Genomic DNA, 18,641 nt, shown 5'->3' on the forward strand with positions numbered 1-18,641 from the left:
GAAAAATAGAGGTTTAGCTCTCAGTGCCTTGCTGATGTGAGTTCTTATTTATTGCACATTCCCATCTCATGGTCTTTAGCCAATGGCTTACCAAAAATGTCACATTTGGCTCCTTGCCCTCCTAAGATCAATGGGAGGGTCTTATGTGGGCTAGTTGTGAAAATAAATCAAATATATCCCTGAAGAGGGGGAATGATCTGGGAATGTGTCCAGTCACTAAATGGCTTCCCAAGCACTGAAGAGGAACAGAATCACAGGCACTGGACAGCGTCTCTCAGGGCATGGTCTCAGTCTTTTACCAGGCAGCAGTGTGACCTTGGGCAAGTTACTTCAGCTCTCTGAATCTCCACTCTCTAATCCCTAAGCCAGTGGCAGTAAAGGCACCTACCTCTGAGGGCCATTAGGAGTTGGGCCAGGCTCATGGTAAGCAGTCAATGTCAGCTATTCTTATGCTTATTATTATTGTTATAAAAGTTTGACATATTGTAAATCCTTTGTGCTACCAATTCCACTCTTAAGAATTCATCGTAAGGAAATTATTAAAAAAATACATGAACATAAACCTGCAAAGATGTTTACTGTAGTAGGATTATAATGCTGAAAAAAGGAGATTGGTTAAAAAAATTTAATCTTTAGAATGGACTACTTTTGAGGCATTTGAAATGAGTTTATGGAAGAATATTCAGATTTAGAAAGAGGTTCTCTACCTATCTTTATGCAAAGAATCAAGGTAAAACCTGCATGCATGGTATAATCCTGTATTTGTAAAAATGATTGCTATATGTGAATGGAAAACTGTCTGGAAAATATACTAAAAAGTGTTGTTTTCTATTTTTCCTAGCATCACCATATATTGCTTCTATAATGAGAAAAACACAAGTAATGGTTATCGTTTTAAAAAACTGAAATTTGTTTTGTACTGTTTGTTTAGGGGCTTGTGTTACAGATGCTTTGAAAAACACAGTAATAGTAGCTTATATCATTTCTATGTGCCAACACAGTTCCAAGTGCCTTATAAAGATCACCTCATTTAAGTCTCACAATGCTAACAATGTGTAATATTACTGTCTCCATTTTATGGATGAGGCAATGGAAGCACAAAGAAGCTGAGTGACTTATCCAAGGCCATACAGCTTCAAAGTACTAGAGGTTGAAATTCAAGACCAGGTGGTCTGGACTGGTCCATACTTTTCTGCCCATGCTTGTCTGGATTGGGAACAGCAGCACTGGCATTCCACAGAATGTTTACTTAAGTTTTATTTTTATTTGTATAGTTATGTATTTTAAAAATTATATTTAAATCCCCACACTGACTTGATATGTACAATAGGATCTATTATCTGAGGTATCTGGAATTAATAAAAGGCCACTTAAAATGAATGCCCTTAACAAATGGGAACACGATTAGGATTTTACCTTGAAGGATGAAGCTCTAATTATGAACAAGTTATTTTTATCTCAGACTTAGGAAAATTCAGGTTATATTAGCAACCATACTCTTAGTGTTAGAATGCACATTTAGTTTTCTCCACACACAAAAATGTGATGGCAAACATTTCATTGTCTCCCTCAGCTTCATCGATTGCAAAACACATCCTGGTTTCAGAGATGTCAAAGATGAGCATTATGTGCATCTCCAAATCGATGGAATACTCGAGAACAATACAGCATCACTTCAGCTTGACTGGTGTAACACAATCAAAAGGGATATTTCTGTAAACACACTGAACGTCTTTGTCAAACGTCCTAGGACCTCTCTTTACGTTATTATAATTGTCCTCTTGGAAGTGTCGATTCTGTCACCTTGTTACTTCTTGCCACTGCATATTTAGCTGTGTTACCTCAGCCAGATGCACGTTTACCAAGGCTTCCCCTGGCACTTTAAAGCTGATCTCTGGCACCACTTTCACTGACTTAATGAAATTCCTATCTGGGGCAGGAGTTTTAGGTGTATTCCATCAGTGATGGTGTTTACATTATATTTTGTGCAGGATGCTCCTGGGAAAGAGCACCTACTAGAGAGGAGGACAAAAAGGGTCTGACCGCTATGCCCTGTACATAGCAGCTTTGCAGCTCTGAACTCTGTCTCTGTTCTTTCGCATGAAAAACGGGACTACTTCTCATAGTACCTACCTCAGTGGGTTGTCATGAGGATAAAATAATTCACAGGAAACAGTCCCTGGCACATTGAGCTCCCAGCTAATGCTATTATTACCATAGCTAGGGTTAAATGGGGAGGGAGCTCTGAATGGAGAACATTTTTATAAGTGATCAGACGATTAATGAATACTTTTGTCTTGCGACAACTTTTGCTTCCTTACGAAACACTCTTTTTTTTTTCTTACGAAACACTCTTAACCTAAAATGGGCTTCAGTTAATATTTTAAAAGCCATTAATTTTTGTGAATATATTGGAATAAAGCTTTTCCTAATATCTCTGAACATAGACTTGAACTTCTGTAACTCTCATTTATTAGAAAGCTTATCGATCTATGAGCGGCTTTCTTTGAATGCACACTGATGTGTGTTTGCTCAGATAAAGTTGTGTAAGCAACTGTATTGGTGGATTCTGTTCCACCAGATGCCATGCAGAGCAGAAATATAAGTTTGTACCAGAATGTGAAATCAGGAGTGCAATTTCAAATGAACATGTACCATGTCCCATAAAGGCTATCTATATCTATATGTATCTATATCTCTCTCTCTATACGTGTGTGTATATATACGTGTGTGTGTGTATTTTAGTGAAGAGACTTTCAGAGCTAATTTTAAGTTTAGGGTGGGTGCAACCACTCTATTTCTGTATTTAAGGCAAGGGGTGTGAATAGTTGTTAGATATCTTAAGTGATTTAGCCTCGAAACAATTATTTCCTATTGCTCCTCTTTCAAGCTTGTGGATCAATTTAATTGAAGAGTAGTCAGAGCCTGTAAAGGAAATGATTAAAGAAAATACTGCTGTGATTTGCAACTACGTACATATATTCATTGTGATTTTTCTCAAAACAGTGCAAATGAAACACAGTATATAAATAAATTGAATCTTGAGAGTGATATAAGATTACTGTTAGCATATATATCTTCCTAATGCTTATTTTACTCAATATAGATTCAAGCTTGTCACAAATGCACTTTTCTTAAAGAGAGAGACATTACAAAATTTAAGAAAGGTATAAAGAATATGGTAACAAATATCCATATTTGAACCACTTAAAGAAATAAATGTTAACATTTTGTCATGTTTATTTCCAATCTTTGCGTGTGTATGCTGGAGGTGAGAAGGGAGTTTGCTTTACTGTTAATATTTTATTATGGATAAAAGGAAGTACATTTTGAACCTAATTCTCAGTCCTGTTCTCCTAACCTACACCGAGAGGTGACCACCCTCATGAGTTTAGTCTCTATCCCTGGGTCTCTCTCTGTGTAGGGAGTTTTTTCTCTCTATACACATATAGTAAACATACAGATACCGAGGTTAACATTACAGTAAGTATGGATTTGAACTATATACTTTATGCTAATAAAATTGCTGCTTTTATCTATTTTATTTATGGGGTTCTACGTAAGATCTCACTTGGAGATAAAAGTCTTTGCCTAGAAAATTTGCAAACTCTTGAATTACAGTGCCTCTGAGAGTCTGTTCAGTCTACATATGCAACGTGGTGCTGTCCCGTCTAATTCACCCCTCTCTTCCTTGTTTCTGTCTTTCTCCCTGAGTTCCATGTTCTTAAGCATTACCCTTCTTGAAAAACATCCACAGTGTCCTCCCGTGCACGCCCCTCAATACCAGCTCTCTTGTAAAACTCAAGCGTCCCTGGAGATTTCTCTTTAGCTCTGCTTGGTGGCTGCCCAGTAGGGCACCTACTCATTTAAGTAGCAGCTTGGTTCCTATTAGGATGTGCCAGATAATCCCAAGGGGTCTCCTGAGAAAGACCTTTCCAAAAGCACTTTTAGTACAATACAGAAGAAACCAAGTCTCCCTTGGTTTCACAAAATCTTTCTCCATAACTCAAATTCTTTGGGAAAGAAAAGGTCTGAAAAACAGGCCTGTAAAAATATGCTTCCCTCCAAAATGCAGTTAAATCATTATGTGATGTGCTATGCAAGCTGCATGAAGTTCACAGCTCCACAGGGAAGGGTGAAGTCCAGGGAGATCCATCTGACTGGTCAGAGGGCACCGCGAGGGTGCAGAGATGGCAGCATGGTGAGAGAAGCAGGGTGCTCAGAGCACTCAGTGTCCCCATGTCCCAGGGACCTGGCCAGTCCCATCTCTGATTGAAGCCATGTGCCGTCTCCATACTTGGGTAAGAGAGAAGGGGACAAAGAAAAGTGAGAGTTCGTTTTCAGAAAAGGCTCTGAATTGGAAAGGGATAAACCCAAGGGGGCAAAAGCTAACATCACTAATTGCCATCTATAAATTTGCTTTAAAAAATGTCATTTAAGGGAATTCTGCTGATGAAGACAAATAGGAATGTGTGCTCAGCTCATTTTATCTTGGTCCACACATGCTCTATCTCCTGGATTCGCAAGTATTTCCTGTGATCCTGGAGGAATTGGTGGTCTTTTAAATAGTCCTCTATTGTTTAATGTGTCTAGTGGCTAGTTCTGCTTCCCATCCCACAGACATATCTCAGTGCAAAGCACTCGGGGTGAACAGCGACTGCTCCTATCTTAGTGCTGTGCAATCCCTAGCATCTCCCTCTAAGGACCCTGCTAGAGCTGCAAGCTCACCCTCTGCTTCCAAGTTGCCTCTGTAAGTCACTGAGCTCATGGCTCCATCAGTCTGAGTGATGAAATAGGCATTTTTAATATTTGCTAAACAGGACTGTGGAGAAGGTGAGTCTCAGCAGGGCTCCCAAGCGGTAAGTGCATCTTGTTGTCTCAGGTTAATCATGTACCTCATTTGCCGATTATTGACTTGTTCTCACAAAGGATTTTACTTGGCTTGACATATCAGTAGCAATCAGTGATGAACTGTCAAGCAAACTTGCTTGCCGCCTTAACCACCCAAGACCCTGACTTCACAACAACCTCTGAAATTTCCTTTGATGCCTAGCACTGTAGCCAGGTCAGATTATTATTACTGCTTCAACTCTGATTGGTTTCCTTTCTAGAACTGGGGCTGAGCAAATCTGACACAGTTTGTACGATTTCAAATACCTGGCAAGATGCACTAGGCTTCCTCACGCACCATCGCTGTAAGAATTTGAATCAGTCAGTTGAGAAAGGCTTGTATTGACTTTGTTTTGTTTTTGTCTAGGTCTTAAAAATTGCAATGCAGGGTGTCAAAATGCTGCATTTAAAAGACAATATAATAGCCACCTTTCAAATGGACAAATATTAAACAATGATAAACTCAGTTTATGTGAGTGTTCAGGCAAATAAAATGGGCAACACCACAGTACTGCTGGGAGGTAGGAGTGTAAGGAGTGTCACTGGTGCGGACTTGCAGAAGGACAGTATGGTAATTCATGGTAGGTCCTCAAGGGTTTACTTTCAGGAAAGAATTAAGGGTGTACACAAATGCTAGGCACAAGGACAGGTGTCCCAACATTTTGTTGTAAGTGAGTAGGGTTTTTCGTTGATTTATCTAGTGTTTCATGTCTTAGGGTGAACATAAGATTATATTTCAGGGCACCTAGGTGGCTCAGTCGGTTAAGCATCTGCCTTTGGCTTAGATCATGATCCCAGGGCTCCTGGGTTGGAGCCCCACATGGGGCTCCCTTCTCAGCAGGGAGTCTGCTTCTCCCTCTCCCTCTGCCAGGCACTCCCCCTGCTTGTGCTCTTTCTCTCTGTCTCTCTCTCTCTGTCTCTCTCTGTGTCAAATAAATAAATAAAATCTTAAAAAAAAAGATTGTATTTCCTGCTCCACTGAGGTTAGGATAGGACTTCTTCGGTCTGTAAGACAAGGGCTTAAGAGATATGTGTCACTTCCAAGTAGAAGTATTCAGGGGTTGGTCCACAGTTCACCACCTTCTCCCTCCTTTGCTACAGGGAACTAGTATTTTCCTGGTAGTGGAAGTTCTATAGGTCTGTGTCCTTGAGTGATCCTGACATTGCACCAAGTCCTCTTTAATCCATGTGAACATGTGATGTGGGGTTTCCCAACTCCAGGAACACTGACAATCTGGGAGGGATAATTCTCTGTTGTGTAGGCTGTCCTGTGTGTGTTTAGCAGCATCCCTAGGCTTGACCCATTAGCTGCTAGTAGCAACTCTGTCCCAGTGTGACAACCAAAAATATCTCCAGACATTGCCAAATGCATCTGGGTTGGGGGTAAAAATCACCCCTGGCAAACAAAAAATAGCTTCTGTTATTTTAAGCCATTTAGATTCTTAGTGGGTTTTTTTTTTTTTCTCCTGCAACTGATAGATTTTATTATAGCAGAAACATATGTAAACATTTACCAAAAGGAGACTGCTTCAAATTATGGGTGTTTCTGCTTCATTTTGTTTCTGTTTTGAAATTTTTTCTACAATGAAAATATAGCTTGTTCTTTCCTAAGAAGGAAAAAAACACTAAAAAATTAATTTTACTTTAAAAAACCACAATTACATCATTGCTCATCTATATGCAGTATTTGCTAGGGCCGCATGGAGTTTCTTAGTACCACAAGACAATTATATATGATATCTTTACATTGTACTTTAGTTTACAAAGAGTTTTCCCATTCTACCTTTGTTGTGGTGGTGTAATTACAACAGCATTGTGAGCCAGGTAACACAGGTAGACAGATAGAAACTAAGAGGTGAAGGGCTAGGTCTAAGGTCTCCTGGTTAATATGTAGCAGGGCCTCCATTCTGAGTTCTCCAATTCCAGGACATCCCCCCTATGCCACGTTGCCTCTCTATTATTGTAAAAAGCCACATTGAAAAAATCAACTGGGACTCACTCTGATTCTTGAGAAATTAAAGCGGGTAAGAAAGGATTCTCCTCTGTATTTAATATCCTTGGACAAGAATACTAAACCTTGTAGGCTCTTGGTCAAAGTATGATACTCAATAAAATTTAAGCATAGCTATTTCATGCAACACAGCCAACAGAATTTCATAGTCATCCCCCCTCCCTATCCCTTTCTCTTTCTCTCTCTCCAGCTCAAATGAGTCACCTTGGCTAGACTGTCAATCCCCATAGAACTTATGTTCCTTGATAGGATCTGCCAATAGAAATGAGAAATTCTATAAAGGGTTGAGATGTGAGTTAGTCACCTATCCCTGCAAGGAGCTAAGCGCCATCTCCTCAAGGAAATGTAGCTCATCAAATGGACATGAATGCATGTAATGACAGTGACTGAATGTGAGAATGTGCAGGGAGTCAGTTTTTTCTCTTTTTCTTTTTTTTTAAGAAGCACCCCTATATTGTACCTGTCTTGTGCATTTCTAAGCATTTGCACTGTGCCTCGCTTACTTGACCCTCTAACACACGCTAAACTCCCAAATTGGCAGCTGGACTGAAACCCTCACGGTACAGCAGCCCATGCCTATTCATTTCCCTTCCCTTGAACTGTGATGAGGCTGTCCCTGGAGTGGAGCTATTTTGAGAGGACGACCGTTAGAACAATCACTAGCCTGGCAGGAGATGGACAGTGTGGTGTAGCCACAAAAGAAGAAAAGACATTGTCATTGAGGGTTTGAGTCCTGAATGTCAGAACAGCAGGGAAACTGGGTAGAGTATGTTTCTGCCTGCTGTCCACTATCACTCAGTTACAGAGAGTTACCTACTTGACTTGCCATGATCATTTGCTTTTCCATGATACTAGTTGTTCAGAGCATGCAAGGGAAGGGGGATAACAGTGCTTCAGAACAGTGTCAGGGAAGAAGCATTTTTCTCCAGCTCCTTGCATCCAACTGGCTGAGGGGAAAGTTATTCTCAGCTATGCCCAGAGGCATGTTCGTATTTGCTCGAATAAGGCCAATAAGCAGTTTTTACTACTGCAAGTCCTTCATTGTACTGTAGTAGAATCAGTGGAGCCTGAAGGTCAAGGACGCCACCTCACAATCTGCATAACTTCCCAGAGCAGCACCCTGCTGCCTGGCCAGAAGTTACAGAAATGCCACAGGGACTCCTCTCGGCTGACTTTCTTTCTCTTGATGTGAATCTCTTTGACGAGCAGATGCAATTTTTGCATCAGCAGTTCTGCTTGGTCAGGGGCTATGTTAACTTGTCTCTGTATAATCAGTGCCTAAACCAATAAATATTTTTCTGGATGGATGGATGGAGATTTATTGATTGCTACTTTGCATATTGGTCCCTATAACATGGCCTGTGATTGGTAAAACATAACAAAACAAAATAAACAGAAGACAAACCAAAAAACTCCCACAGCCCTCCCCTAGTCCTTTATATTGATTCTTGGATACTTTCAGGTTGCAAAGATGGGATTGCAAGTAAGTTTCATTTTGAGAGCCAACACTGGTCTGTTGGTAGTGGCTGCCTTGAGGGTTTTGCAGGAGGTATTTGATTGCTGAGCTCACTGAGGAGAAAGTGCAGCCATCAATTAGCAATGTCTGCCATGAGCCGAAGACAAAGAAATGGTGGCCTCACTCCTGTGCATTTGCCAATGGGTTTAGAGCTTTTAATTCTTTCAATTCAATTTTCTAGATGAATACCTTTCCAGCACATTTTAAAGTCATCTTTGACTAGATATAATGGGTAGTTAAGGAAGTTTTTCTTTCACTGGGGTATTTTCCTAATGTACTTCTTTATGTACTTGCTGGATTTGAAAGCAAATGAGGCAGGAAAGCTCTACTTGGTTTTTCTCAGGATATGCAATTCTTTTTGGAAAAGAAAACCACGCCAGGTGGGTATTAATTTATCCCCAGTGGTGTGTATATAATAAAATCTCTATCAGGTCAATTTAAAGGATGGATGAGAGGAAAAACAATGAAATCCAATCTAATCCAATCTCTTCATTCCTAACACTGGGGATAATCTCACTGTCATAGTGCCAAGGATGTCCCAAGGAACTCAGAAGAGGGAGGAATAGAAATTACGGTGAAATGGCTGAATTTTGGTTAATGTTACACAACTCTTTTTAGATACACTGGGATGTCTTCTACTGGCATTTTAACAAATTAATCCAATAACTAGAATATTTGAAATTAAAATGCCCAAGGATTAACCTCCAGGGCTAGCAAAACTGACTTCACCAGGTAGGAATGTTCTGTCTGTCTGTCTGTCTCTCTCTCTCTTTTTGAGATACCATTCATATGACACAAATTATGCCATTTATAATAAGTAGTTTTTTCATATATTTCCAATGTTGTACAATTGTCACCACTATCTAATTTCCGGGCACTTATATCACCCCTAAAAGAAACCCCATATCTACCAGTAGTCATTCCCAATTTCTTCTTCCCCAACCCTGACAATCAGTCATCTCCTTTCTGTCTCTCTGGGTTTGCCTATTCTGGACAGTAAATGGAATCATACAGTATGTGGCCTTTTGTATCTGGCTTCTTTCGCTTAGTACCATACTTTCAAGATTCAACCACGTTGTAGCATACAACAACACTTGATTCCTTTTTATAGTTGAATGATACTTCATTGCACAGGTCCCATTTTGTTTATTCATTCATCGGTTCATAAACATTTGGGTTGTTTCCACCTTTTGGCTCTTATGAATAATGTTGCTCTGAACATTCACGTATATGTTTTTATGAGAAATAACACTTTTAGTTCTCTGTGTGTATATACCTAGAAGAAGTGGAATTGCTGGGTCACACAGTGATTCTGTTTGACTTTCTAAAGAATTGTCAAACTCTTTTCCACAGTAGCTGCACTATTTTACATTCTCACCGGTAATATATCAATGTTCCAATTTCCCCACATCTCTGTCAACACTTGTTATTGTCCAGCTTTCAATGATAGCCATCCCAGTGGGTAGGGAGTGGTGATTTCTTTAAAGTCATAGTTATATCGAGCATAGTCATACCTGGGCATGAGATGGTGGAAGTCCCCTTCTTATGTAAACACCAAAGAGAGCATCTTTCCCAAGGGAGATGTTGAACTTTAAGAACTGGGGTTGACTGATGTGAATCTGTGATCTCCAAAACACACCTGGGGGGACTTCTTGGGTTACCCGTCGACCAACTTCTGCTTCACCACTGTCTATGCTGCTGTTTTTCAATGACCAGGGCACTGGAAAACAGGAAGTGACATTAAGTTAGTGACATCTGTACACAGTTGTTGATTCTACGTTTCTGTTTATTTGCATGCCAGGAGTTAAAAAAAAATGAAGATTAGACTCATGGCAAGTTCATCTTTAAGTACAAACTCATAATCTAAGGCATGTGAAATACTGGCACAATGCTTTCTAAACTTCTGTGATTGCTCGTTACTGATCAAATACAGTAAGAGCTGGAGTCTAGCAAGTACACGTAAAGCTTCCAACAACCTCGGATATGGCTGGGGTGTAAAATGATCGGCAAGGGAGAGGGGAGTGATATTAATTTGGCACCAAATTTAATTCCTGTAGCCTTTAATTATTCTTTCCAGCCAGAAACAAGTCCAATATACTGACATTTTCATAAATTAAAAAAAAGGAAGCAACAGTGAACAAAAATTGGCCCAAAGTAAATAACAACAGAAAATAAGGACTTGATCTCAGACTGACCTAATATTGGGGGTGACTCCTTCCTTGAGTTAGCAGGAGGGGTCTAAGTATCATGTGGAAATCACACTTCTCTCATGAAGACATCAATGAGCTTGAAATTACTTATATAGAAAATATTAGTTGCCCACATTCAGCTTCCTTCAGAACTTTAATAAAAGGAGTTGCAGAAATACCTATTTTAAAAGGGGATTTCTTAATAACACTGAAGTAGCTAGTACCTTCTACACTCCTGAGGGTGGTTTTATTTGCAAACACAGAATTAAGGAAGAGCTAGGAATTACTAGTAGCTGCCCAAAGAAAGCAAATTAATCTCTAGGAGCCTTGTTTTCCTGATCCTTAAATGGAAATAAGACCTAGGTAGAGCCTAACTTTATAATGGTCATTTGTGATTTGTTCAAATGGAACTTCTGAAAGAATTTCTGGGGGTCTCTTCACTTTTTGATTGATCACTTTGATGGCCTGTGGATTGGAAAAGTTCATTAGTTTGATGGGCAAAGGATGGGAATTAAGCTCCCTTCTGCATTCTGTAACAGATGGGCTTTTCTGAAAATATTTATCTATATTTGGCTGCAATTCAGTGCAAAAGGTTTGGATGGTCAGGAGAGGTCTTGGGATTGCTGAAGGCTGGCGTGAAGGGTTAGTGAAGCTGTCTGACTTAGTGGACCTGGTGTGTTACTATCTAGCCCTGCATCAAGACAAGACTCGTAAATGACCTTGGTGCCGCTTTCTCCATCTGTAAAATGGAGAGGTGAAATTTTTTAGATCTCTGAAGGTTTTCCATATCTAAATTATAAAAGAAAACCACAAAATGACTTGAGGGTATGAAGTTATTTTTTTTCTCCGTGTTTTTTTTTTTTTTAAATGAGAGAAGGAATGATTCATTTTTATTTAGCTCAATCGCAGATCAAATGAAAAGTCAACAAGGGCTTAAAACAAAGCAGGAGAAACAATGATTTGGACTTTAAAAAAGAAACTCTTGATTTCTACAATAACAAGACCAGGAACAGGCTTCTAAGGAGAAGTTTGGAAGTTCTTACCACATAATATCATTAAGAAGGAAAGAAACTACTAGTAAGTCCTTTATATGGGAATTGATGCTTTATTTATCAAATGTATTATGTGGATAATGCACATGGAATACTTCCCTGTAGGGGGGGAATACTACACTGTATGGAAGAGCAGAGATTCTGGGCAGAGACTGCCCTGGTTCAAATCCTGGCTTTGGCACTTGCTCTCTGTGTCTTAGTTCCCACATCTATATAGTTGGGGCTCTATTATTTACTTAACAGGGTTGTTATGAGGATTTAATGAGTTAATCCAGGCAAAGCCCTTAATACAATTGTAGGAACAACAAAAATCCTAAATAAAAATTAGCTATCATTGTTATTATTATTATCTGTAAGGCTCTCAGCCTAAACAGTGTTGTTTATTTTGCTGAAATAATGATATGTCCAGGGGAAAACACTTGTTATTATCCATTAATCAGAAGCTCTAATTATTATAATTTGGAAACTAATTTGTTTTTTTTTTTTTTTTTTGGAAACTAATTTGTATTTAAAAATGCTGCTGTTGGCAGACTTTCTCTTCCCCCCACCTTAAGAACTTTTGTGGGGAAAGGGATATAATATAAAGGGCCCAGTAAGGAAAGGGTGTAATAAAAAAGACCCTTGGGGAAGAATAGTTTAGGATCCAAAAGTAACTCCAGCAATCATAGTGTGGCAACAGGTTAAAGAAATTCATTTAAAATAAAAAAGAATTTTAAAGAAATTATTCATCTTTAAACTTAATAAGATGGGCTTTCCTTCATGTCTGTTGGGCTTTCAGGGGTTGCTGGGTTAATGACAGGATATGAAATAGCAGCAGGAAATCAGCACCCACGAGCCCGCTAATCTACTGTTGAAACCTAAACGGATTTTGATAATGTCAAGCCAAATGAGGATGCAAGAGATTCACAAGGGAGCCAGCTGCCAGAGAGTGGTTGCTCTGGAGAGATTCAGACAAGGAGCCTCAGGGGTTTGGTTTGTACAGTAGTGGGATCCCTGTTCTTTTACTAGACCCAACTTCAGGACACTGCCTTTAGTAAATGAGTTGCTACTACCAGTGAGTACAGGCTGCCTTTTCAGTATTCACACTTTCTAGGGTTTCATATGCTCCTTTTTCACATTCCATCCACTAAAGGAGGTAGTACCTGTGGGTGATGAGTACAGGTTTTGCAGCCAGACAGGGCTGGGTTTAAATTCTGTCTCTGGTTCTTCTTTGCTGTGTGACCTCTAGCAATTTGCTTAGCCTCTCTGGGCCTCCTTTTTTTTTTTTTTTAAATATAAAACAGAAATGATAACAGTGTCTCATAGGGGGGAGCAACAAATGGAACTACACAAAACAGGGCTTGTACACGGCCTAGCACATAATAATAGCAAAATAAATGCTGGTTAGTTCCATTTAATTAAATTTAAAAAATGAAAAACTATAAGGAAAAGCACCTGGCTTTCTTTTTAGAGGAAATAATTTTCTAAAAGAAAAAAGAACATTTTATAGATATGTGATATGTATATATGTATACATGCATATGTGTATATATATATGTTTATGTATTTATGTACCCATCATTCTAGAGAGAGTGTTGAACTTTTCTGAAATACACTTAACTATGGGAACAAGTGTAAAATTGGTAGTCAGGATCTGTTCCCATTACTGATTTTTGGTGGGACTTTTCCAGAAGCTGGTACAGCCACTTTATCAATTAGCTTACTTTATCGATACACCTGCCAAGTAGCCCTGAAATTAAGGTTCAGGTCAGTTGCACCTTCACAATGATGTGCTCTTTTTCTTTTCACCCCACCTTCACTCCTACCACCAGACAAATAGGCTCCTTCTCTCATTGTTCACACCATCTACACTTAAGTGTCCTGTAGGGTCCGACACCTGTTGTTTGGTCCTATGATTGATTTTGTTTGCCTTCCTAAGTCTCTTGTACTAGACACTGTACTCCCTGAGGTCAGGCAAAACTGAAAATGCATCTTTGGGTTCTCTGTGTTTTGTACCTGGCAAACTGTGAGTGATTTATAAATGCTTGTTCAACTGAATCAAGCTTTACCTGCCTATCTCATGGGGTGTTTTAACATAAACCCTGTGACTACTAGGTAAAATGGGAGCCTTGAGGAAGATTTACTTTGAAAAGTTGCATGTAATGGGCTTTTTTTTTTTCCTAAATGAAATCGAAAGCTCAAAAGCTTTATGGGGAAATTTACTATTTAAAGGAAACTTCCTTGTGGATCATTTTCAAAAATCATGCGTCAACTCTTAATTTATCTTTTGTGTAAAATCTTATAAATAAATGAGCATACCAGGAGAGCTGGCATATAGTGGAAAGGTCCTTAGACTAACAACCAAAAGCCACGGGTCCTAATACTGGTACTTAGCAACCGTGGACCTTTTGTGGAAAGGAATAGGGGTGTAAATGAACTCTGGTTGAACTCTCTTCTTTGCTACTAAGCAGCTGGCTAGTTTGAGGCCAATCTAGCCCCCACATCTCAGGGTCCTTATCTACATGAGAGCGGTTTGAACCCACAGACATCTTAAGGGGAATTCTATTGGAGTCTACTGTGTTCTACAAAGTCGGGGGGTTGGGGTACATGTTACAAAGGGTGTAAGGGTGTGTGTGTGTGTGTGTGTGTGTGTGTGTGTGTATGTTGTCCGTGGGAGGGAAGAGGGACTAATAGAAAGTGAAGGAGATTTCACTTTTAATAAATTCATTTAATGTAAGTTACCATTACTGTTAAAAGCTAGTGACTACTTTCAAATGAAATTCTCCAGATATGCAACTGAATTATGCTTTTACAGAGTGAAATTTTCACTACTGCTCACAAATCACAAATATTTACTTTTATATATAAAATCTTCATTTTGAAATAATTTCAGATTTACAGAAAAATTAAAACATACAGTACAAGGAAGTCCTGCATAGAATTCACCCAGATTCCATAAATTTAATACACATTTGTTCTATTATTCTATTTTTTTCTGAAATATTGAGACTAAGCTACCTCCCAATATTTCTATGTGTTTTTCCTAAAAACAAGATTAACTTTTTTTCAGAACTACCATACAGTTCTCAAAAACAGAAAATTAACATTGATACAATGCTATTTGTAATTTATAGATCTGATTCAGATTTGCCAACTGTTACACTGACATTCTTTATGGCCAAGGGAAAAAAGCTTTTCCTATATACTTACAAAACCTCTTTCAAATGGGTGTGCAGAACTTCTGTAATTTTAAAAACAACCAAAAAGAAAAAAAAAAGTGATGTAAAGACTGCCTCAAGAGAGATAAAAAGGAAAGGTGGCTTTTGTAAACTGTTGGGGCCAATGTGGGGAACTTTCTCTGTGACTCTCCCAGGAGAGTCATATAGCTGGTGCCCAGGAGCAAAGATCTGTGCTGCTCTCACAGGTCAAAGAGGACAACAGTCTGAGCCAGGCTCCCAGTCCCACAAAGAAGGATCTGAACCTGAGCTCCCCTTGGCCCTGCTAACCATTCTAGGACCACAAACATGGGCTAATTCTTAACAGGGTGTCATTGAGAGACAGGCAACAAGGCAACAAAGTAATTAAAGTTTCCATCTTCATCACCCTCCCTGAGCAGGTATACCCTTATTGAGAAGATTTGAAACCTCAGGAGGCATGTTGCACAGTGGAACTATCCACCCTGGCTTTGAATCCCAGCTTTGACAACTCCTAGCTGTGTGCCTTTGGGCTAACCACTCCCCCTTTCCGGGTTTGTCCACTCATCTGTATAACAGGGTTGTTTGAGGATTAACCAGGATAACATATGCAGCACCCAATTTGTGGTATTTCTGCATCTTTCTACCCACATGTTGTGCTACCTAAACACAGCTGTAATTATTTATTGCAGATTTGGAGTATACATTTGTGATGGTCTAATTAAAATACAGGCTGCCTATATAGGCACAGTGAACTAGTGTAGGCAAAATGAACTAAGAAAGGGCCAAGGGGTGGGGTAGGATTCAGTGAAATAGGAAGTCCCTTTCCAGAGTAGCAGAAATCAGTACTCAGTGAGTGATTGATATGTCTACAGACAAGGAAAGGACCTGTCACATGAATGAAGCTGCTAAGGACTGGAAAAACAAAGTCACAAGTTCATGTGCTCCAAATTGCAGGTGTTGATGTAGACTCTAGCTGCTTCTCAGGTGGACAACTCTGTGGAGCCCGCATAGCAAAAAGCTGGCAGATTTTCTTTAATAATAACTAATGAATATCTCAAGCAATGTGGTGTAGGTCATTTATTCATACTTCACTTCATGCAACAAATATCTGTCAAGCATCTACTATAGCACTAGGTAATTTCTGGTCAATATTAAAAGTGGGAATGTATGTCATACTCCCATTATCCCTTATCCAGACAGCAGGGCAAGGTGCCATGGACCCGGTGTGGGCTTGAATTGGTGGCATCAGGAGAAGATTTAAATAGCCATTCCACAATCATTCACTGAAAGTCTGGGCACCATCCTTAGGTTCTGGGTAGTGACTGAGCTCTGTGTCCTGGCCAGCAGAACCAAGTCCCGCCTGCATCTCCCTGAACTTCAGCTTCCTCGTCAAACTTTGCTCTCTGCCTATGAGGTCCGGGACGAAAAGTAGAGATGGTGATCATTTTGCCCTAAGAAGCAGATGCTTCATGATGGTTCTGGCTGGTTCATCTCCGGCTTAAAGATGAGATTTCTGGGATTTTTGAGGCAACACTCTAGTGATCAATATTATAGGATAGTCCACCTCTATAACTCCACGGAAGATTGCTCATGTAAATGTGAAGCTATTGCCTATTTCAGAAACATGTACCTAAAATTCCAACCAGTTAAATAAGACTGATGTCAAGCAAAACGACAGCCTTCCATAGCCACATTAGGAGCTAATCATTTCGGAAAATGTTGCCATAATTCATTTTTGGAAACAGCAAGACTATTCCCCAAACAAGTGATAACGGGAATGGACTCATAGTCAAACCAGGGAAATGAAGCCACATATTAATACTTCCTAAACTTAACTGAACTCCAGAGGCACCTCAGCATAAATCTGCCTTGCAGATTATTCTGCCTCACATAGTTTTATCTATTGCAAATAAAGTTGAATTCAGAATATTGCTTCAGTCATTACACCTCGTTTCCATTTATTTGGGAATCAGGACAACCATCTGAGGGTTCTGTTTAACCAAGAGATAGGCAAAAAAGATTCTCCTAAGGACATTAGATTCGCTGCCTTACACTAGAGCTCATCTGAGTCATCGGCAGCCCATCAGCCTTCACCCTGCTGCTGGCTGGCTATTCTTCAGGAATAGATTTCTATCCTGAGCATTCACTGCTCCCATGATGTATTCACAACATCACACAGGAATAATGATTTTTATAAAATCTTTCAGCTCTTAGGACTACATGTGGCCTTTACATCTTTTGAAACCTCAATTTGTCACCTTAGATAAAAATGGCCAACTCTTTGCCACTACGGGTGTTAACAGACATTTATATATCTGACCATTCAGGTGAACATGATTCTGCATTAATAAGTAGTTTAGTTTATTAGTGTTATTTATAGCAGCTACAAATTACTGAGTGGTTACTGCTGGCCATGTAATCTCTTGATACCTTTATGATTTTTCCGGTTTTCAGATTAGAGGACCATGAAAATACAGTGACTTGCCTAAGGTCATATAGCATTTATGTGGTGGAGCTGGATCAAGAGCCTTGTCCGATTGCTTCCAGAACCCAAGTATCTAATCACTATACTGACTACTTCTCAGATACTGGGCTAAGTACAAGACATACAAAGAGGCATGTATCCAAGCAGATTAGAGACCACCTCTGGGTGTACAAGTCAACTCTGAAAGAGAAATGTGCCAACAGAAGTGAGGACAAATGTACTAAGAAGGGAAATTGATGATCTTGATATTAATACCCATGTCAAGCAAGCCACAAGGATGTCACGTAGAACAGAAACTATACAACTTAGAATGGGGTGGCAGGTAGTAATCAGAAGCTAAAATCATCAATATGAAGTGCTTAAGCAATACTCCTCTGTAACAAAGGGAGAGTAAGATGGCCTCCAAAATGAGTGGAATTGTCGCATTGGTACGTAAGCTATTGGTATATTTGCCAGTAAACGTGCAGTATTGTAATGGTTGGCTCAAACATAACCACCCCTCGCCCTTCTGGGAACTTCACTGACTTTGAAAAAGCCCCATGTAGGGAAGTGATCATTTTGAAACCCTGGGCTGTGTTCATTGAGAGGCTGACAAGAGCCAGAGGAAGAATTACCAACCTCCCTGCTAATCTGGCTCCTAGTACCATGCATTAAGCCAACTAGTAAAAATCATTATGAAGTTTTTGCTGAAAGGGCAAGTGTAGAAAAACATGTTTCTAAACAGAATAACAGTCTTTGCCATTTTTTTCCAACTTGCATACCATCTGGAAATTCTGATTTTTTTTTCAAAGGGTAGGAAAGAAATGTGCTCCAGGCACAAATAAATGTTTACAGCTGAGTTATAAACCGAGAATGGTGGGGCTTAAAACAGACAGGCTGGCAGTGATGGAACACAAGCGGCAGTGAGACAAATAATGCTATGGGGAATGGGCCAGCTTGTTTTGCACATTGGCCCTTTTGAATGGGAAGTCTTGCTTCCCACTGACCTCATCAAGCAAATGTTTGGAAGAAGTCTTTACATCTGGGTTTGTTCTAATTCTTAGAAGGTGAAGGGAAAAGATGAAGCAGAACGATCATCTATCTTGGCAGCCTTCACCTTTGGAAAATACAACACCTCATAAGAAGTGGCAGCCCGTGGATGCCCATTAAATGGAGCAACTGAGATGTCATAATGATGTCAGCGACAACTAATATTCACAAATCTCTTATTAAGTGCCCAATATCACACACTGTGTTTCACAAGCATCGTCTCACTTATGCTGGATGCCAAGAGAGTGAGGGGTACCACTTTACAGATGAGGAATCGGGGGCTAAGGGAGGAA

The 18,641-nt window shown here is 39.6% G+C and overlaps 1 protein-coding gene across 9 annotated transcripts in view; it reads right to left on the reverse strand.

Moving 5' to 3' along the window:
• Positions 1-18,641, reverse strand: part of TENM2 (teneurin transmembrane protein 2) — a 1,508,878-nt gene that overhangs the window by 195,646 nt on the left and 1,294,591 nt on the right. For all 9 annotated transcript variants that reach the window (XM_077895600.1, XM_077895599.1, XM_077895598.1 and 6 more), the window contains one exon: positions 9,932-10,137. In XM_077895600.1, the coding sequence (XP_077751726.1) occupies positions 9,932-10,137 (206 nt within the window). The remainder of the gene's footprint in view (positions 1-9,931; positions 10,138-18,641) is intronic.

The sequence above is a fragment of the Canis aureus genome, chromosome 4, assembly GCF_053574225.1.
Source record: "Canis aureus isolate CA01 chromosome 4, VMU_Caureus_v.1.0, whole genome shotgun sequence".
Taxonomy (NCBI): domain Eukaryota; kingdom Metazoa; phylum Chordata; class Mammalia; order Carnivora; family Canidae; genus Canis; species Canis aureus.